The sequence below is a fragment of the Seriola aureovittata genome, chromosome 7 (assembly GCF_021018895.1).
Source record: "Seriola aureovittata isolate HTS-2021-v1 ecotype China chromosome 7, ASM2101889v1, whole genome shotgun sequence".
Taxonomy (NCBI): Eukaryota; Metazoa; Chordata; class Actinopteri; order Carangiformes; family Carangidae; genus Seriola; species Seriola aureovittata.
Window position 1 is genome coordinate 11,858,841 of NC_079370.1, and position 22,044 is coordinate 11,880,884.

Here is a 22,044-nt window from a genome sequence, read left to right on the forward strand (position 1 = left end):
TGATGATTTTTTTTTTTTTTTTTTAACTGTTGAAACTTGAGTAGACTGTAGCATTAACACAGGCCATGAAAAGTCCGATGGTCCACAGAAAGTGATTCACTCAAATAATGCATGCACAAACTATGAGTGTTTGAAGTTTACTCATGGTATCCGATATGTCAGAATGGTACAGGCCACACCCCCGTAGTTGAAATGGTACCGTCACTTTGTCGCGTCATCGTTCATCAACCAGGAAGTAAATGCAGTCGGCAGTCGGTGGTGTGTTAGCGGTGTGGGTGTGCTCCCTCTGCCAGAGACCTTCGTCCTAAACCCGTGGTGATCAACACTTCAAATGTGAGTAATCGAAAGCTTAGCAAATTACTCTTGCAAATGTGTCGGTTGGTCATTAAAGTAGCGAAGAGCCGATTTGTGTAGAAACCAAATGCTAACAGACGGATAGCAGTGAACACCGTGGTTTAACCTCCGTCTTTTACGTCCATCCTGTCCGGTATCATCTGTTAATTATAAAGCAGCAACGTAGTACACACAATCCTTTAGTCAGGCTATGATGGACGCATTGTATTAAACCCTCGAGTGAATTAAACGAGGGCTGTTTCCTACTGTGTAACTTCTACAGACCGATATCGACTTTGTAATGTCGCTGTGACAAACTCAGTTGCTTCCTGTGGCTTAATGTACCAAAGCATTGAGTTCCCGCATGTTAAGCCGTGTTACGTAATATGTCCCTTGCATTTCATCTCTGTACAAACCTTTTTAATCGAGCATCGTCCAAAAGTAATGTTACAATGCTCTTTTATGCACCTCCACGGATACCGACTTAACCGGGATGATTTTCGCTTCACGCGGAGGAGATATTGTGAAATACACCGTGAAGATGTGATGAACACTGTTACTGTTTATGTTGAATAAACATTATCACGACTACTGCACAGACTTCTTACAGTTAAACATGGAAAAAACAAGATAAACTAGTGACTAAAGACAAACGTATCTTGAGAATATTAGGAGGGTGACTGTATAAAAGTATAGTATAAGTATAAGTATATTTGGTGAAGTACTTAACTTTATTCCCATTTTGTTTTATGTCATACTCATACTCCACTATAGTTATCTGACAGCCAGCAGCTGACAGTCAGGTGTGTACATTCTTGTGGTTTAGGCTTATTCTTGCAAACCCCGCTTCATCACATTGTAGATGCACCTGTAACCTTATGGGAAAAAGTATTACCTCCACTCTGCTATAGTACACGATCTAACACTAGCAACATCCTCAAAACCTATTATACAATTTATTCTGTGATGAAAACTCAATAAAAATTGAAATGATTAGCATCACCAAGGTAGCCTTCGTTGCAGGGTGCTGCAATACATTTCTATATGGTTTGCATTCATTTGCATCCATCATATTTGCATTGTTTTGTATGTGGGCATGTGTGGAGATGATGTGTGTTCCTGTGCCAGCAGAGCAATGTCTCCTGATGAGCTGGTGTATTTGGGAATTCTCGCTGCCTCCATCCCTGCTGGATTCCTCTTCCGTTACCTCAGTGAGTATTTTGGTCAGGTTAGACTTTCAAACCCAAGTTACAGGCTTTTATGAATGTTAAAAATTATAATCAAAATGTATTATTTATTTTTCTATTTGCCTCTTTAAGACTTCTCTTCATAGTTATAATCTAAAAATGGATACAATTTTACAAAAACCAGGATCCAGTTGTGGTCACATACAGAGGATGGACAAAATACCAAACATCAAACAATATAATTTTAACATTTTGGAACTAAGGATGAGCCATACATCTTTAAAAAAAGTATTCCATTGATTTAGCATGGCACTCTCTTATCACAATTTAAAAACTGAAATGATAAAAATTAATGCAGCAGAGCCAGAGATATGTTTCATTCCACACGTTGTTTTCAGTCTTTACACAGCTGCCTCTGGACACTTAAAAATCTCTCTACAACTTTATTCACATGTGCGTGAATGTGTCAAAAAAAAGACCTTTAAATCTTTTTTCTTTTCACAAGCTGATGACTTTTCCATGTTTTAAAAATGGCTGGTCCAAATTAAACGTCAGGCTTCCACACAACCTCGATAACGACGCTGTCATCTGTGTTGATTTACATCGCTGCTGGAGAGGACAGTGATATGTGAAATTTACAGAGGTTCAACATTTTTCCTGCTGTGACCCACCAGCGGCTGCTCCTTTGTGAACGACTGTTGGTGACTTAATTGTGTAATTTTTCTTTCAATGCAGGTCCACCTGTGAAGCAGGGGGCAGCTCTTCTTCTGGGCCTCTCTATCACCATTGCCACCTGTCACATACACACACTCCACTCTCTGGTGACGGTGATTGGAACATGGATTATTATAAAGAGCAGCTGGCGGTGAGAGATCATGTCTTTTTCACTGTCTGAAACACACACTGTTGGTACGAAAGTCAGGACTGGAGATCTGAAAACTTGCAGCCGAAGATACTCAGTTTACCATAACATATGACAAAGAAAAGCAGCAAATCCTCATTTTGGCATTTTAGCTTGAAAGTGATAGAAACAATGAAACAATTATCGATTATTTATTTATTTTGTAGAAGTCTTTCTGTCCCTGATTATTTTTATTTTAATGTAACTCTCTTTATCTTACCTTGAGTTTTTAGCGGAAGTTAAACTTTTAGTGTTTCCGTCTTTGTAAATATGTGAATGTCTTTCTGTACATTTCAAATCTTTTATAATAATTGTATTTTTTATTTAATTTTCTAACGACTGACCAATTATTTGGCCGACTAATTGCCACAGCAAAGGCTGATGCTCCCTGAACACAACATGGCTCCATGAGTGTAAAAGGAACAGAACAGCCAACATAAACTGAACCGTCGATACTGTGCAGACTTAACATGTAAACTCACTCGCGACATGTGTCTCTGTCTACAAGGCATGCCCCAGCACTGAGTCTCAGCTGGACCTTTGTCTACCTCCTCTTCTTCCGGCTGGTCACCTGGTTCGGTCTGCCACCGCCGACACCTTTTGCCAATGCTGTCCAGCTACTTCTCACTCTCAAGGTACAGAAACCCAGGATCACACGACGAAATCTGTGCAAGGGAGAAATCAGTGGACAATTCCATCGAAGCAGCACTTTGTGTGTCTTTGTTGACTTGTGATGTGTCTTTCTGTTTTTGAAATCAGATGGTGAGTCTCGCCAACGAGGTGAACAGTTTCCACACGGAGAAGAAAAAGGAAGTGAGCTCTTTTGCCAAGTCTCCGGTCATCGATGGTCTGTCTGAGGAGCCCTCTTTCTACGATATTCTGTCCTATAGCTACTGTTATGTCGGTATCATGACCGGTAAGTCTGTGGAAATGTCTTCTCTGAATAATGTTGGTAGGAGGGAGACGTTTCAGTTTAGATGTTAAGTGAACATTTGAAAATTAAACACGATGTTTGTGTGCGAGTTGTTGTTGCTGATGTTCATTTGCTTTTGCATGAATTTTAACTGTTGTCTCTCTTTGTCTCACTCTCCGCTACTTGTCCAATATTGTGTGAGTCCATATTGTTTTCAGTATTATTTCTAAATTACTTCAAGTTTTCAAACCTCTACTCTCTTTTTTTTTTTCTTACTCCGTCCCCCGATCCAAAAACACCTTTCCTCTCTTGACCCACATTTCCCTCCACTGTTCCCTTTTGTGTCTTGCATTATCATGATTGTCCATTTTTGTCAATCACTGTCTTCTCAACACGGCCTTTATTCCTCTATCTCATCCCTCCATTTCCGTAAAGGTCCCTTCTTTCGCTTCCAAACATTTGTTGACTGGCTGACACAGCCAAGCCCGCTGGCCCTGCCCGGCTGGGTGCCGTGCCTGCAGCGTTTGAAGCTGGTCCCCGTCTACGGTGCTCTGTTCCTGGCATTCAACTCTCTCTTCCCTCTGGCTTATGTTCGCACGGATGAGTTCCTGGATGAAAACTTTTTCTTCAGGTACTGTGACCATACATTACTGATCATGTCTTTTAATAATGGTAACAATTTGAGTTATAGGAATTGTACATTAATTATAAAATCATCGTATGATTTCATTAATAATGTTATTGAAGATGAATAAAAGCATAAAAAGAAATTGTGAGAAACTATATTGAAAGATAAACTAAGCAACTCATATACGATAAGGTATAAATTTAGACCTTTGTCCAGCTAAAACAATTATAAAAATACATTTCTAAAAATGTTTTTACCAAGAAAATTTGAATGGACTTCAGACTGTGAGAGAACCAAAGGAATGCTAAGGTCTCATATGAGTCAGACTATTTCTCAAAGGTGTTTAAAAATATTTCAACACATGTACCAAATTGTATTGGGAGCCATTTACTTAAACTATATTACTGATGAAAGAATGTGTTTCTACTTGTTTCTTGTCAGGTGTCTAGCTGTAAATGAGACAAATGAATGAAAACAAAGCATATAGCACTATATTTGTTCAGTGAGGTAAATACAACCATGCTGTGGTTTTAGGAAAGTGAAAAACGATTCCTGTCAAGGCAAAAATTACTCCAGCAGCTTGACGTAGAGAACAAACTGTAGAGGGCCCAGTTGTAATGGAGGGTTGAACGTCTTAGTAATATCCTACAGTTGTTTGGTAATATTAAGATGAATAATGTCCTTTTCCTTTCCGCCTCTCTCTATCACCAGGTTGTTCTACATGGTGGCAGTATTCTTCGTGTTCAGGATGCGTTTCTATGCAGCGTGGTGTGGAGCTGAGGCTGGTTGTATCAGCGCAGGCCTGGGCTGCTATCCAGAAAAGGCACTGTCCAAACCCGGAGGAGGACCCACTGTCAACTACAGGTACTCAGTATATTAAGAGGATGCATCAATATTTGTGTCTGTGTAACTAATATAATTGCAAAATTTAATTGTGTTGCTCACTGACATCTTTGTCTGTTAGAGCTCATGCTTTTGTTGTTGACAGTTAGTATTTATGCCAGTTTCCTTTTTTTAATTTTATTTTTACATTTCTTTCCCGTGTGGCCAGTCCTGATCCCACAGCTGAAGAGAAATATGACTTCAAAACCATCCAGAACATTGACTGCTACAACACTGACTTCTGCGTGAAGGTGCGACACGGCATGCGTTACTGGAACATGACGGTGCAGTGGTGGCTGCATCACTACATCTACCCCAACGCCCCCTTCAAAGCCTACACCCTCAGGTAAGACTTAACCATAATTAATAAAGTAGAGTGTTCATTTGTCAATAGTTTCTAACTTCTCCACCCTGTGTGTGAAGATGTAAATCTTTATAAACAGGTTGTGATAATATACTTTTAAAAAGGACTAGATGATTTACTGCAGTGACGCAGGGTGCCTCAGTGATGTGTTTTAATAGTTTTTTGCAGAACAATGGAGGTTTTTGGCACAAAGATAAATCAGGCTTTGCCTCCACAGACCGATACAGTACAGGACACAGACAGGACAGAACAGCAAAGACAGTTGTAGCGTTAAAATGTAGAATTTAACTGCACAACAGCTTCGAGCAAAGATAACGAGGTCAGGAGTCTATATCTACGTCACTGTGTTCAAATGTCTCTGTTTTTGCTCGTAGCGCAACCCCAGAGTTTTCAAACTAAAACAGATCCAGCAGAGTTTCCAAAAGTCTCCGTTTTAGGCGCTCAAAAACTCTGGAGTAGTGTGGGCGTCAGGCGTAAACCTAGCAAAACAAAAGCGTGGCCGTAGCCTAAATATAACAACAGAAGATAGAAACCCTCACAGGGATGTTTCTGTTTGACTTTAACGTCTGTCCTATTTGTCTGTAACTCTCAGGGCTGGCTGGACCATGTTCATCAGCGCCTACTGGCATGGATTACATGCTGGCTACTACCTCTCTTTCCTCACCATCCCCCTGTGCATCGCAGCCGAGTCTGCCATGGAGGCCTCTGTCCGAGCCAAACTGGGTCCTCGCGGCCAGAACATCTTCGACTGGGTTCACTGGTTCTTGAAGATGAGGGCCTACGACTACATGTGCATGGGCTTCGTGCTGCTGAGGGCCTCTGACACCATCAACTACTGGATGTCCATCTATTTTACCATGCACATCATCGCTGTTTGCTGTATAATAGTGGGCAGGGTGCTGAAGGGAGGGAAAAGGGAAGGGAGGAGAGGGGAGAGAAGAGAGGGAGAGAAGATGGAAAACGTCACCGAGAAAACTGGAGAAAAAACAGACTGAATGGAGATACTGAAAGAACTGGCTTTTTTGGACACAAGTTACTTCGAGACTAGAATTTCCAACATCATTTGCACCAAAACTCATCTTTCTAGCAACAAACGCCACACAAGTCCAATAAGATGAGAAAGGTTCAACTCAATTTTGTTAAAAATACAGTAAATCAGACAAAAGTGTGACATTTGAATCCCACTAAAACATTTTCCCACAGGAGACATTTCATATGTGTAGAAATGTACATAAAAGTGCTGTGAACACTGGGAGAGGAATGTTTGAGCTCAACGAATGTTACTTTTGTATTGTGGGTGGCAACTCGGGAATCCTCCGGTACTGTATGTATGATTTCATTTCAAAATGCCATGCTCAGTTTGAAGTGTTTTGGAACTGTATTACTGGTGAAAACGAGGTCACTGACATGTTGAGGATGCTGTTTTAAAGGCAGGCAGCGGGGCGAGGCGAACAATAACCAGCTTAGCACGCAGAGTGATCTCATAATTAGTTTCCATAACATAACAAAACATTCCAACAGGACTCACTAACATGTTTATACTGGAGTAAAGAAAGAAAAAACATCATGGTCTTATCATTAAGGCTCAGCTGCCATGGCCTGTGTGATAATACCATTATGAGTGTAAGTGTTTTCTAATTTATACATTTTATGAACAAATTAATTTTGCTGCCATTTGGCATCTAAAATCAGCACCTCGATTAAAACAAACAGCCTCTCAACTCGGTTTTAGTTCAATGCACAAAAATTGCAATTTGAAATTGGAAAGCAGAACTACGAGCCTTTTTAGAGCAAAACATGGTCCCAGTTACATTTGTATTGCTACCTAATTACATTAGCACCTCTATTAGTGTTTAAATAACTTAAAGCATTTTCAGCATTATAGTTATTGGCTGGACATTTCTGCGTGATGTGGTTTACTCCCTTGATCCAGTGAATACACAATATTTCTCCTTTTTTTTTTCCTTTACTGCTGTTCTGCCTGTAACTGTAAAGAACTCAGATCATATCAGGAACATATGCACTGTCATCTCTACAGCAGTGTTGTATGTATGTATGTATGTATGCATGTTTGTGCCATGTGAAAGATGGCAACAGTTTGTTCACTGCCAAAATGTCTGTACTGCCATCATGGACCATTCAGGGTTGGGACCAAACATTTGATACAAAAAATGGCAAGTTTAACATCAGAATTATAAGCTGACGATTTAGATCATGAATAACAGCACAGTTAGGGCCGGGCGATACGGTTGAAATCATTATAACAATGTCAACTCGGTTAATTAAAAGTACATGATATATGTCGCAATATGAAAGATGTATTCAAAATCACATAAAAGATAAACAAATGGATGTTCAAAGCAATAAACTGCCCCAAAGTGAAGTATTACATGTAACAGTATAAATCAAATCTTCACAATAAGCTCCCGCCAAAAAGTGATTAATGATAATACTGAATTATCGCCCAGCTCCAACCCGAGTGAACTGTACAGTTTGAAAACACGTCAAGGGACCTTTTCATTAATTCATGTGTCAAACTGTGTGATAACTCTACTGTATCTGTTTTATATGAGCGTGAGTGACAGCAGAATCGAAAGGTCTTTTTTTCCCAATGTGTTTAGTTGTGGGGTGATTTAAATTACGAATTGATTTTGTGTTATTGCTGCTACCCTGTGTCCTCTCTGTGCCAACCCTCAGCCCTTGCACAAACGGTTCCCTTTATTTTTACTATTGCATCACAGTGATGATTGTGGGTTACAGTCCCTCAGCTCATCTCTGGACTATTTATTTTTCCTCCTTTTGTCTGTTTTGTTTACTTGGCTTTGCCTTCACAAAACTGCACCAACTGTAACACTCCCTGCTTTGTAAGTGTTACATCAACATTTCCTCACCAATGTTACTCACTTGTCTTTTCTTTCTTGAAGTCTACTTGATATGGTATATATGATATCTGTGAGGTATTTGTTCATTATAACGTTCATAATTTACCTTATGTGATGCATTAAGACAAAGCTTGTAGAAAAGGGTTTCTGTACATCACATTTATTTTCAGTCGCCAGACTGGGAAATCATTAACTCTCCAGCTTTAGTGAACACAAACACTTTGCCTAGTTACCTCACAACAGTGTTTCAGTGCTTTCTTTCAGCTAAGAGCCAGTGTATGTAGTAAACTACATCCCTGATAAATCAAACCATTTGTGGCTGATGAATCCATATTATTAACTTGTTCTTATTTTTATGGTGTATGATATTTGTTTCCATCACTGCCCACTATGAATTCACCAAATAATTCCTCAGGTTTCCAGTACACTCAGATATTTGTTTGAGAGCCTTAGTAGCATGTTTTTACTTAAGTTTAATCTGTTTGTTACTAGACCTCGCACATTGTAAATGAATGGGTCTTATCTCCCTGGAAATAATGGGTTAACGCATATAAGGAAGTACCTGTGTGGTCAGCTGCAAGGGGAGTAAAGTCCGTGAGAGAAGACAACAGGGAAGTTCATTCCTGGTTGGACTGCATTTCCTCCTGACGAGCTGGTTCACCGTTTGTTTCTGAGTTTGTTGTTGGTGAAGAATTAGATGTGGTTACAGAGGAACTGGTTGTGTTGAACTGCACCAGAGAAATGGCCAGTGAACCACAGAGACAAGGCTCAAGTAAGTTGTATGAATACACTGAGGGTGTGTCTTTCTTATTGCTTTGTTCACTTAAAACCTTTAAACATCTGAATTGACTGAATATCTGAATAATGTTACTGTTGATATTGAATCATATTATAATCTGAGTGCGCTTTCTTGATACATACCGCTTGATCATCTGTTTACCTGTCCCTCACCACTTGAAGGGAATGGTTACCCCGGCGATCAGCAGTCACTGAGGTTACGACGGGTTTCTTCTCGAGTGTCGAATCAGAATTACCCTCAGTTCGCCTGGAACTCGCCCCCCGCGGAGGAGGATGAGGAGGGCAACAGCGGCCCGCCCCGGGACCTCAGGAGCATCCCTCTGCCCATGGCTCTGAAAAGAGCTGTGAGGTATTAAAAGTTTTGGTGTAGTTTCAGTAATTTGTTTGGTGAAGATCCGCTACAGACAGGTTTTTACAACATATACTGTAAAATCACCCAACGTTGAAATATAATTTAAAGTGGGTGATGAACCTGCAGAGAACTATCACATGAATGTGCAGTTCCCCTCGGCTTTATTGGGATTTATAAAGACTTTCAGCTTATTGGTTTGGTTCACTCTCACCACCCTCATAGTGACATTTTCAATTAAAAAGCTCTACAAACCCACTGTGCACCTCTTGCTCCGCACCAAACTGCAGACAGACAGTTAGTGACTGGCAGTTCATTCTATGAAAATAATTGGGTAATTTTAATTTTCTAATGATCTGAGAACAATGTAATTGGGTACAGATTACAGGGAAAATATGTATGTTCCTGAAAAAAAGATCTATTTAAACCCAAGTAAATCTTCATTTGTTCTTTATTTGTCATCGGAGACATAATTTTATGTATATGTCTCCATAGATTTTCAATTGTCTCTCTAGGTTAAGTTAGCAAATAACTGGAATGAGTTAACCTGAAATGTACCAACTGAACGCTGTCTTTAGTTTCCCTCTAATTAGACTCAAATTGCATATGTCTTTTGAGGAAACGTCTTGGAAATTATTTGGAAATTACAGACCCATAAAATAAAGTCTTACCAGTAATTAAATCAAACTATAGTTACACCAGAGTCATTCAATGTTTTTAAAAAAAATATATGTCCATTACAGGCAGGTGCAGCAAATGCAGGTGCCGGTGGTTTCCAGCGTGGAGTCCTGGAAACGCAACAAGACCAAATCTCTGCACAAACTCAAAAACAATGCCAGTGGATTTCTCTATTTTTTCACACCATGGCACAAAACTCTGCAAAAGATTGGAGGTACACATTCAACTTAATATCTCAAATGCATATGGAGAGCCTTGATTAGAGAAGCTTTTCCAGCCTACAGACTACACATATTGTATACTCACTACATAAAATAAAGAAAGGTTTTAATTTATTTTACACATGTGGATTGAATCCACGTTTGCATATTGACTAAATCATGGCCATTCTGCCCTCACAGGAAACTTCGGAGGTGGTGTCCAGTCTTACTTTCTGTTCCTGCGATTCCTGGTGGTCCTCAATTTTGTTTCCTTCTTACTGATTGCTGCGTTTGTCATCATCCCCAGCATTGTCTTCAGATCTGTGGGCTCCAACCTCACTAACAGCACCGGTAATGAGTTTTCCAAGCTCCACTTTGTTAATCCTCAACATTTAATTTTGATTTAACTTGTTGGTGACACATGGCATGGTGTTTTCACAGTTCTTCATTTCATTCATTCATTTCATTCCTTCTAATATGAAGAGGAAGCATCCTCACAGTTTGATGCAACAGTTTCTAGGCAACAGCCTCCGAGGCTGGGGTGTTTGTGGAGACAGAGGCATCAGCCGTGGTGTCCCCCTCAGAAATAGAAAAGAAATACACTCACTGGTGCATGAGCGGAAGATTTAATCAAAAAACAATATCTAGAGAAGAAGTTTATTATTCACCATGAGTAAAATATAGAAGATGTAATAGACCTTATTCATTGCCGTCTGAAGCTGATTTTATTCAACAAAACCATGTGAGTTTTCAAAGCTGTGTGAGGAAATTAGCTTTATCTAGTCGACAGCATTGGGATTAGGATCCTCTTTCTCTGCTATCGAGCGAGTCACAGACTTGCATTTAATCACCACTGCAGCTTTTACTCTGCTTCTATTTCTGTTACTCTTAAAACCATAGGACAAGTACATGGCCTATACATTGAGAAAGGTGCAGGGAAACCTATAGAAATACTCTGCAGAGAATGCATGCAGAGATGATAAATCTGTCTCCTTGCTGTGTTTTCCAGGTCCAGAGGACTGTATGGAATATAACCCTAATCCTCAAGGCTTGGAGGTGTTCTATAATTATTTCCTTGACTTACTTTCGGGAACGGTGAGAAACTGCAGCATCGCAATCATCTGCAAAGATATGAGACTTGCACAACATATAGCAAAACAGATAATGTTTTCCTTATGTGTCATTATGATTCTTTTACAACTTTGGCCTTTTATTTGTGCTTGCACTGTCCATGACAAAACCGTAGCCAGGAAAAATAATGAGGTCATGAGTCATAGACTCCAGGAAGTTACTGCTGTCATCCAAGAAATAGACCACAAATTGTTACATTTTACATTTTAAACAAACAAGATTGTTTTCCACTCAGACAACACAAGCCTTGCTGTTTCCACTCTTTATGCTGAGCTCACCATCTCCTGTCTCCAGCCCCATATTTAATGGACAAGACATTTGAGTGGTATTGATCTTTACATCTAAGTCTCAGCAAGAAAGTAAATAATAGAATCCAAAATATCAAACTGGTGCTTTAACAAAGAAGTGATGATGAGAACTGCATTATACATGTTCATTTTATTCTAATTATCCAATGTGGCATCTGTGAGCATTTTTTTATGACCACATAAAAAAACAACAAAAAGAAAGACACATGGTCTTAAAATCAAAAAGGTCATAAACATCACAGGATGTGACGTATTTGAGCTGAAGCTTACATTTCGAAATAAAAGTGGATGAAGTCAATGAGTCATCAGTATCCTAGCAGGCTATTTCCACACTCAATATCCAACCAAACTGAAGATTACACATCATAACAAACACTGTAAACAAAATCCTTCACATCCCCCAAAATACAGTGGATATAACCTGAGTGTTTCCTTCCACATGCTCCTGCCATATTCTCTGCCGATTAAAGTAAATTTAAACTCCATCCCATGTACATTTACATACATCAGACATGCTTAGTGACCAGCCTCTCCTCTTTGTTTAGGGTTTTATGGAATATTCCTACCTGTTTTACGGCTACTACAACAACACAATGGTTGAGGACAGGAACTTCTCCTACAACATCCCACTGGCCTACCTCTTCACTGCTGTTTTCTACTTTGCCTTTTGTCTTATTTGTATCATAGCACGGTCAGTCCTACAACACTTTCAGGTTCAGCGTTAACAATCAATATCCAAACTATGTGTGTATATGTGTGTGTACGTGTGTATTTGTGTGCGCTCAGCCGTCTCACAGAAGCGTCAGGCCAGTGACTGAAATAAACACAAGAACATGAGCTGGGATTTCTGTCACCTTGACCTGCATCTGTATCCTCCTCCCATACACAGCATGGGGACTGCAGCTCGAGTTGCCGTGGCAACGGGAGGCAGCGCTGTGGGCAACTACAGCATGATAGTGTTCACCGGCTGGGACTTCGGTTGCCTGGGAGACCGAGCTACTAGACTAAAGCAGAAAAACATCCACTACCGGCTGCAGGTCAGAGGGGATTTGTCCTACTTAGCAGGAAGGAGGGCAGTTAGGAAAAAGAGAAACATGATCGACATGTGGCAATTTTTTTTTCTCTCTACAGTTTTACACAATCATTACTGACCCTTTACCTCACCTCTCTACTCTCTCTCTCTGTCAGGTGGATCTGGAGGAGGAGAGCAGAAACAAACGGGCAGCTGCTCTTACTTTGTGTCAAAAAATCGTTTTATACTCCCTACGCATTTTTATGGGTTTTGTTGCATTTGGGCTCATTATAGGAGCCTTCTACGGCATCTTTGAGGCCACCAACTTCAGCCAGGTAAATGATGTTAAAGTAGAGCGGTGAGGCTCCTGTGGTCTTGTTTAGGCCTTGGGTGACCTTTTGGCTCCCGTCTCTTGCAAACAGAAAATGAGCGAGGAGCAAGGGATCCTGGGGTTGATTATTGAGTATCTTCCCTCCATTGTCATCACCGCTGGAAACTTCGTGGTGCCTCTGCTGTGTGACCAGATTGCCTTAGTGGAGAGATACTCCCCCAGCACCACCATCATAGTGGCACTATTAAGGTTTGCACTGGTGTTTCTGTTGGAGAATGATAATCTCAGAGCATTTGCATTTAGTGTACCTAACAATAGTCTTTAACATAGAGTTAAGATGATGAATCTCTAATCTTTAAACCCCTTTAATAACCTTAGTATCAGAATAGTAGATAGTGATTCTCTTCCTTGTCCAGGGCAGTGTTCCTGCGTCTGGTGAGTCTTGGTGTTATCCTCTTCACCCTGTGGAGTCAGATCACCTGCGAGGGGAACACAAGTAGTGGAGACTGTGAATTGTGCCAATACAGCCATAAAGTCTACCCGGTAATTATACCATTTGACTGAGTGCATGAAAACTATTTTTAAAGATGCTTCTTTTTCATAAACAGGATTGAAGGAGTCGCCAAGCTGTTAGAAAAGTTCCAGCTTAAGAAAAACAGAGGGAATGCTTAGGATAACAAATATATGCAATTCTGCAGTTAGGCAGTGACAAAATGTTTGTTTTTCTAATCCAGCTTCCTTGTTATGGCTGTGTGTACATAAGCAAAAATCCTGTTTGCTGTTTGTTTTTGCATTAACACATTGTAGAGTGGGATCGACTGAGGGCTACAGTAGACATCTGCAAGAGGAAAGAGCAGAGAGAGTGAGAGATTGATGTAGTGTCAGTTTGCCAAATGCCTGTGGGTCACCAGAATAAAAAGAGAATATGACATAATTCTGCAAGACACCCATTTTGAATCTGTTACTGTTTAATTAAGTCATAAACAACAAAGATAAAATATTCTCATGATTGTCTCATGATGTAGTGCTGGGAAACGCGTGTAGGACAGGAGATGTACAAGCTGACACTGTTTGATTTCCTCATCAACATCGCTGTGCTCGTCCTGGTGGAGTTTCCACGCAGGTACAAATCAAATTACTGTGTGAACAATTTGTCTACTTTAATTAATATGGAAACAGCATTGACAGTAAGCTCTTTAGTCATGTGCCTGTACTGTGTTTTTGTGTGTGTCAGGATGCTGGTGGACAACTGGTCGAATAAGTTGGCTCAGTGGCTGGGTCGGCAGGAGTTTGTGGTTCCCTCCAATGTGCTTGGTCTGGTTTATGGTCAGACTGTGGTTTGGACAGGAGCTCTTTTTTGCCCTCTGCTGCCACTCATCAACACCATCAAGTTTTTCATCCTCTTCTACAGCAAGAAGGTGAAGATGAGGCTTCGACACAGCCAACATTTCACACAATGCCACTTGGATTTGTCCCTAACCCTGTTTCATGTCCCCATTGCCACTGTCCCTGTCAGATCACACTCTTCAATAATTGTCGACCAGCACTGAAGACGTTTCGCTCCACCACCTCCACCTTCTTTTTCCTCGTGGTACTCCTGTTTGGCTGGGGCCTGGCCACAGTTGTCATGGTTTACAGTCTGGCTGTGTGAGTGTTGATTGCTGCATTCTGTCTTCTAACAAATATAACGGAAGTGCTTTTTGATATAGTGAAATTGCGGTAAAAATGGACAAGATTTTTCTCTGCAGGTCAGAAAGTAAAGTATTGTAAAAACACAGTCAAGACAGCACTGCTAGAAACTTTGATTAAATATGTTTTCCGTGTTATATTACTTTTTTGAAGAGAAGTGTTTCCCCCTGTCCTCACAGGATCCATCCGTCTATGGGTTGTGGTCCTTTCCGTTTCTTCCCAACCATGTGGTCGATTGTTCCAACCTCTTTCTACAACCTCTCTAAAACTACACAGGAGTTTCTCTTCTTCATTGGCTCCCAGGCCTTCTCCATCCCTCTGTTTGCGTTATCATGGTGAGTATATTTCTACTTTCTGGGCGGACCATTACTCTGGTGTATACGGTGCTGTATTTAAATCTAAACATAGATTTCAGCCTCTATTTTACCTGCATATTATATGATCGTTCATGGTCCATTTTATGGTGTATAATCATGGCTCTTTTTTGCCTGACAGTGTGGTGATGTGCTATTTCATAGCCCTAGCCACTGTCTATGGGAAAAGTGTTGCTCTGCTAAGAGCGCAACTAAAACTGGTAAGCTGTTGGCATTAACCTTTATGGTGTACTGTAAAGCAAAGACTTACATGGTCTTGAATTTGATCATATGTAAGCTGGCCTATGTTATTTCCTAATACTCACAGTTTTACTAATGCAGTGGTGGGTCTTTGGCCTGCAGGAGGGCTGTGACAAGAAGTTCTTGGTCAAGCAGATTGAGGAGCTGAGTCGACAGCTTCAGATATCTAAACACAATGCAGGAGTACAAGACTGAACATATGGAACATGTTTGGTGTTTTCAACCTTCTCTATCACCTTAAAGCCCCCCTCCACTCAAAAATGTGTTTTGGTAATTGTTCCTTCTCTTGTATGTTTGAACTTCACGATGCAGAATAATGTATGTTTGGAGTTTTACAAAGACTGTTTCCAAATTATTCTGCTGAAAGTGGAAAGTTTCTATGTGCTCACATCAAATCTGAGTTTAAGGCGCTTACCTGCGAGCATGATTTTTGACATCACTACTAGTTTTGTGCCAATCCTGGTCCAATAAACAACTTACACAAGTGGCATGTGAAGACTTGAAGCCTGTTTTGCACATGCACAGAGGAATGTCTTTCAGTGATATTGGAGACATCTTGCATCCAGCAGCTAAACTTTTGGAATGAAAAATATTTGCATATTCAAAGATTCTGTATTTTTCAGTGAGGGAGTCTTTTTATATATCTGCAAACATGTCTGGAGGGGATCTTTTGACATGAAACATGATGAGGCATCTGAAAGGACTGTATGCACCCGTTATGTATAAAGTCAGTGTCATATAATGCAGGCTGGGTTTTAGCAGACAATCTTGTAACGATTATCTAAATAAAGGTGTTGTGGTTCTTGGTTCTAAACCATGAAGTCGGTTTTCTGAGGAAAATTTGAAAAAGTTTCATTAAAACCTGTTCATTATTAACCTACCTAAGTTAATGTTATATGGTTAAATTATATAAATGCCATGCAAAGAGTGCCTTATTATAAATACAAAGTTACACTACTTTTTGTTTTGTAAAACGATATTCCTTTACTGAAGAGAGGTGCTACTCTAATAAAATGACAGGTGTTATAGCCCCATCTAGTGTCGAACGTGTGGTGTTGCACCAATGTGTAATGTTTACTTCCTCTTTGGGTCTACTTGTTCCTGGGGCAGCTGCTAGCAACAGCAGCTCTTCTCACAGTAGGTTAGTGACATTGTTTGCATCCTGTTTTTGATATTTAATTATTTGAAGGTATGAGTTTGTTGTGAGGGGGCAAGTTAAATGTGTGTGCTCACAGCTGTGTCGTTAAGTGTAATGTAAGTTGGGAAGTTGAAAACATTGGCTAACGTTAGCTTAGTGGTAGCCAACTATCTACAGCAACACTTAAAACTGTGGCTTTTCTCTCTTCCCTTCAAACCAGTTTCTTAACTTTTAGTCATTCCTCAACCTCCTTTTAGTAGATACGATCTGGTTTTCTGAACAAATTGAGTATCTTCCTTGTGTTCCCTGCTCACTCCCGCTTCAGTCGACGCTAGCCCGCCGAGCTAGCTGACCGCTAACGTGCAGTATCAACAGTCGTCAAGGCAACGATGAACATCCTCCCTAAGAAGAGCTGGCACGTTCGCAACAAAGACAATGTTGCTAAAGTGCGGAGGGACGAGGCTCAGGCAGCGGAGGAGGAGCGCGAGGCCAAGCGGCGCGTCGAGCGTGCCGAGCAAGAGGTGACCCCACTGTTGTCATGTTTCCCATGATGCTGCAGAGTAGCAGTTGTTTATTGCGCTGTGAACAGTCTGAGTCCACCCCAACACTGACTAATCATACATCACACACGTGTAGAGCTGCAGCGAGTATCATACAAACTGTATTTGCACAGCAGCAGGTCACAGTACAGGTTCATGCATCGACTTGACTTATAAAACCCAACAAAGGAGAGCACTGAAAACAACGATTTTAGACTAACGCACTTGACAAATTAGGAGGTCATGCTGGTTCCTACAATGGGAGCAGTAAACCAGTGTAAGGACTTAAAACAAATGTAATGCGTTACTTCCTTCTGGTCCTGGTCAGCACTTGGGCAACAGAGTTCTGAATCAATTGTAGTTGATTCATAATGTTTTGGTTGTTTTTTTTAGTGGACCAGGTAGGATAGCATTATAATGTATTAGAGTGTGTCTTTACAACCATATGCTAAGATGCATTTCTTTACTACAACACTTCCATTGGTAGTATTTATAAAAAATAATCTTCCATGACTTTAAATGTGTCTTTTGATAATCACTTCAACAGTTATAGTCAGCTTATGTCTTTCTTGTGTATCATTTGAATATTTCTATAGAGACAGAACATCCTTTACTGTGGTACTTGTATAGTGCCTTTATAGAATACCACAAATAGGAAGGATAAAATCTTAGACTAAACAACATAATAGTAAATGATGGTTAGCCCTGCCAGTTAAAGTGATATGAAGTTTTTATTTTTTATTTTTATCTATTTAATTTGTATTAACTTCCTCTTCACAGGCACGTACAGAGTATCTAAGAAGGAAATCCCGAGCTGCTCTCCAGGCAGCAGGAGAAAGGAAAGATGATGATGATGATGAGGAACGGAGTGGAGGAAGTGGAGCTCTGGAGCATCTCAATCTTTTTCCTCTGGAGGAGTCCTCAGAGAAGAAGGGGAACGAAGAGTATCTCAAAGAAAAGAAAGATGAAAAGGTGATGGTGCCACTACTCCTGTCACTCTTCTCTGGCATGGTTTCCTCTTGTGATTCAGTGGTAATGATTTCCTCCTCCTCTTATATACGACCACCTTCTATCATGTGACTGAAACACCATATTCAGGTCAGCTGACAAACAAACCGTTCCCATGACATTTCAGCAAATCTGTCAGTGAGGGACAAGAAATCTGTCTGAAACCTCTCAAAAACCCAAGTGGACCTATTGACAACATGTGGTCAAATTACTATTTACAAGGTCAACAATGAACCTTCAAGCTCAACTTACATAAGATTGTTCTCAGCAAAGGCTTGTTTACCGTTTCACTCACAGCTCTTTTATGAACCAAGGTGTGAAGACACATAACTGTGTCCAACAGTCTGAATGGTCAAACACAAACTGATTTATCCTGGAATTTGTGTCATATTTGGTGCTTGTTTGTGAAATGGATATTACTGCACTAAGGAAAAAGTGTTGTGATCCAGGTTCAGATCCATGAAATTTTGAGTAAACAGGTGTACCTGTTAACCCAGTTATCCATCTGGAGCTTTGAACCACAGTTACACTTCATTATGTTCAACCTTTATCATTTAGTCATGTCAAGATGCTGGTTTATTGATCAGATATTTAAAATCAATGGAAGTGGTCATTTTCTTGGTGTGGTCAGAAAGCTAAATGTATTCTGGATGCAGCCCAGCCATAATATGTGTACAAGCAGTGCAAACAGTCGGGTGCGATAGTCGGGAAAAACTAATGCAGACAGAGAGTTGGGTAAATACAACCACAGGACACACAAAGGTGCTATTTCAGGGCAAAGTGTTAAAATGCAAGGATGTAATCCAGTTTTATAATCAATCTCAGAAAATGTCAAAATGTTACTGATATTAGTCAAAGGAAAAGTGAATAATTTTACTGTTTTTGCCCGTCTCTACATTCAGAAGGTTTGAACAGTTATTTGGTACTGCAGTCATCAAACAGTTCATTCAACTCAATTCACACAACTGTTGTTTTCCTTGTTCTTTTTTCTCAGGAGAAGCAGGAGCGTGCTATTGGCTTGCTGGTGTCTCTTGGACCCCAACCAGGGACGGAGGTCACTCCGTGGTACCTGAAAAGCGGTCAAGAAAAAGAAGAAAGGAAAGAAAAAGAAAAGAGAAAGGGAATAAGTGAAGAGGAGAGAGAGAAGAAGGATCGTAGATTGAAGGATAGTTTGGACCCATTGAAAGAAATGAAGAAAGCTCTTGCAATAAAAGACAGAAAGGAACACAAGAGCAAGAAAAGGGAAAAAAGAGACAAAGGGGAAAAGAGGAGCAGTGGAGAGAGGTAAGAATATCAATATTACCTGGCTGGGTATTTATAAATTAACTGATTATTTTTACAAAACTGCTCATAATATAACAATAAACCATAGTAAGTATGTCGCTCCAGTAATTCAGAGTATGTAGGTGTTCCTGTAGTCAGCTTCAGTTTCCCTGATGAATAAACGAAGCATTGGGAATATGGCTGTGATGTGGTGAATATCATCACTGAGCTATAACTATAATTTTTATTCTGTCATTTCCAGCTCCATAGAGAGATTACGTGCTGAGCGTTTACAGAGGGAGGCTGAAGAAAGGAGGCGAGCCCAGGCCCTGCTCGATCAGAGGAGCGGCAAAGCAAAGGAGCCTGGGAGGGAGGTGAATGAGAGGGAAAGGCCTTACAACAGCGCCTTCTTCCCAGAACTTGCCCGAAAGCGACAAAGGCGGGATAGAGATAGCTGGAGAGATGAAATATTAAAATCATGAACTGTCTTCATCAGTTGTTTGAAGACTGTGATGGATGGTTAGAGGACAAATGCTGTGACCAGCAGTTTGTTTACAAATGTAAAGGCCCAGAGGAAAGAGGGTGACATGGAAAGGGGGCTAAAGAACCACATTATGAACATACTTGTAACCTGGTCCAGCTATTGCCAAAAAGTTGATGATGAGGCAAATTGTACGTCTCTTATCCTCCATTTTGATTTCTTTTGGTGCACCCAGAAAAGGAAATTCCTGCGGCAGCGAGGTCAGAGGTGAGGTTCAGCTGCAGCAACGTCTGCCCCCTGCAGCGTTTTGCTCATGAACACGGCAGCAGGACAGATGGTTGCCATCACAGGGGGCATGAGCCCAGGCTGTCGGCAAAGAAAAACACTCAGTGAACAACTGGTTGGTTTATATTATTGTTATTATAAGTGTAAAAAGGTTTTAAAGTGAGCAAACACCAGCACACACTGAATGGTCTGTAGTCTCAGTCAAATAATCACAGTGGGAACAGTGGAGTAGAAACAATTAGTTGATTAATCAGTTCATACAATGACAGAAAATGAATCTGCAAACCTCTCAATTATTAATAGTTTCATTATTCATTAGTCATTAGTCATTTTTTAAACAAAAAATCCAACCTTTATCAGGTTCCAGCTTCTCACATTTGTGGATTTACTGCTTCTGTATGTCAAATATACAGTAATACAGTAAACAGAATCTTTCTGGGTTTGCACTGTTGGTTGAATAAAACAAACAATTAGGAGATGTTACTTTGGGCTCTAGAAAATTATGATGGGCACTTTCACCTTTTTTCTGACATTTTATGGAAGAAATAATCAGAAAAGAATCTGCAGACTATTCAGTATGTGTTATTTGCAGCTGTATGTGAAATCATACAGTACATATCTGGTGTAAAGGTTGACAGTAAGGATAAAATAGTTCAGATTTATTTTTTATTTTTACTTTTTATTTCTGTTATTGTTTTTTGAAGTCCCACATGTTCCTCATGTGAAGCCTATAATAATGAATAAAACCAGGGTGACATCAGTTGGACTATTTTTCCTTTTTTTTTTTTGTTATTAAGACATAAAGGCCTTTTTAATAGAAGACATTTTGACATTAAACAAAAGCACAGGTGTAAATAATAAAATTAGCGATGGCGATGATTCCATTTAGCTCCTTCAATTCCAGGGTCCTGTTTTTGTTCTTTCTGGTTCACTGGACACTTGAATGGAGCAGAGCCATTGTTCATGTTATTAGTAAGACCTATGCTTTTCCTTCTAGTCAAAATGTCTGCTGTGAAAAAGGCCTAATGAGTCATATACTAGAATCAATGACTCGCACAAAAGATTGACATTTACTTACGTTTTCATTGCTGAAAATGTAGAATAAGAAAATACACTCAGCCTCCAAATGAAGTGATTTGATGTTTGGTTGTTGTTGGAACTGTTTGTTTAGGTGTATAGTATGTGGTGCTGTTTAATTGTATTTGTTTACACTATTGTCTCTCTATTGTTTGGCCTCTTTTAAATCACTGAGCCAAACTAGTCTCCAACATGGTAATAAACTTGAATAAGCACTTAACACTGTAAACAAAAACTGAACCCTGTAACCATCATGAAGGAGGATTTATTACAGGACTGTTGTATTAGACTGCATTAGTTTTAGCTAGGTGTAAGAAATAAACTGCCAACAGAGTTTAAATAATGATTTGTACACAACAGCTTTATATTTATTTATTAATATGTATTGCTGGAAGTCCAAAAAAAGTGTTTAATAAAATGTAGTTATGACAGTTCACACCATATCTCGATAAATATAGTCAGAAATGCTTTGTTTGTTTTATTATACGTGAATAATTCCCTCTCTCTTTGAAGGCGTGGTCAATTAACACTTCATTTTTTTCCTGATTATTTAAAAGGAGTAGTAGAATTACTTCACACCCAAAAGTCCTCATATGAATATTGAAGTGGTACGTGATAGCCTACTTTAAGAGATTAAAAATCCAATATGGGATCAATAGAAACCCACTGCTGAGCACCACATACACATCAACAGCTCCCTGTGGGAATATTATCACAGATTTTTTTTTTTTTTCGGGGGGTTGCATTATGATGATGAAGCTGGACCATGACAATGCGCGCCGTGTGTGTCTGACGTAGGCTGGCGGAGGAGAAAAACACAGACAACCCTCCAACACTGAGATACGGGGAGAAAGGAAAAAAAAAATATATATATATATTAAAATATATATATATTTATATATATATATGTAACAGGAGAAATAGCGGATGGTTGTTTTCAGCGGTGCTCCACACGGACGGAGGCAGGAGGGCAGTAATGTATGTACAGCGAGCGGTGGACTGAGGATGCACAATAGAGCATCTCACACACCGTGTTTAATTGCGGATTAGAGC

At 40.0% G+C, this 22,044-nt stretch overlaps 3 protein-coding genes across 4 annotated transcripts; all 3 read left to right on the top strand.

Annotated features, from left to right (window-relative positions):
* The first annotated feature begins 184 nt into the window (after window positions 1-184).
* On the top strand, window positions 185-8,107 carry mboat7 (membrane bound O-acyltransferase domain containing 7). Of its 2 annotated transcripts, none has more exons than XM_056379888.1 (9): window positions 185-333; window positions 1,465-1,544; window positions 2,256-2,385; window positions 2,930-3,056; window positions 3,181-3,337; window positions 3,770-3,965; window positions 4,674-4,826; window positions 5,014-5,190; window positions 5,801-8,107. In XM_056379888.1, the coding sequence occupies exons 2-9, from the start codon at window positions 1,469-1,471 to the stop codon at window positions 6,201-6,203; spliced, it is 1,419 nt and encodes a 472-aa protein (XP_056235863.1). In that variant the 5' UTR covers window positions 185-333; window positions 1,465-1,468; the 3' UTR covers window positions 6,204-8,107. The 2 variants fall into 2 exon arrangements, with proteins under 2 accessions (XP_056235863.1, XP_056235864.1); XM_056379889.1 differs by having other exon boundaries at window positions 225-333; window positions 1,462-1,544.
* A 620-nt stretch (window positions 8,108-8,727) lies between these two features.
* tmc4 (transmembrane channel-like 4) lies at window positions 8,728-16,234 on the top strand. The gene is made up of 16 exons (XM_056379887.1): window positions 8,728-8,862; window positions 9,051-9,237; window positions 9,981-10,129; window positions 10,317-10,466; window positions 11,125-11,210; window positions 12,100-12,245; window positions 12,444-12,591; window positions 12,743-12,901; window positions 12,989-13,146; window positions 13,314-13,440; window positions 13,923-14,020; window positions 14,132-14,315; window positions 14,414-14,544; window positions 14,766-14,921; window positions 15,082-15,160; window positions 15,303-16,234. The coding sequence occupies exons 1-16, from the start codon at window positions 8,832-8,834 to the stop codon at window positions 15,393-15,395; spliced, it is 2,082 nt and encodes a 693-aa protein (XP_056235862.1). The 5' UTR covers window positions 8,728-8,831; the 3' UTR covers window positions 15,396-16,234.
* A 20-nt stretch (window positions 16,235-16,254) lies between these two features.
* Window positions 16,255-20,674, top strand: leng1 (leukocyte receptor cluster (LRC) member 1). The gene is made up of 5 exons (XM_056379893.1): window positions 16,255-16,341; window positions 16,664-16,859; window positions 17,658-17,849; window positions 18,880-19,169; window positions 19,411-20,674. Exons 2-5 carry the CDS (start codon window positions 16,728-16,730, stop codon window positions 19,628-19,630), a joined length of 834 nt encoding a protein of 277 aa, XP_056235868.1. The 5' UTR covers window positions 16,255-16,341; window positions 16,664-16,727; the 3' UTR covers window positions 19,631-20,674.
* Window positions 20,675-22,044: the final 1,370 nt, after the last annotated feature.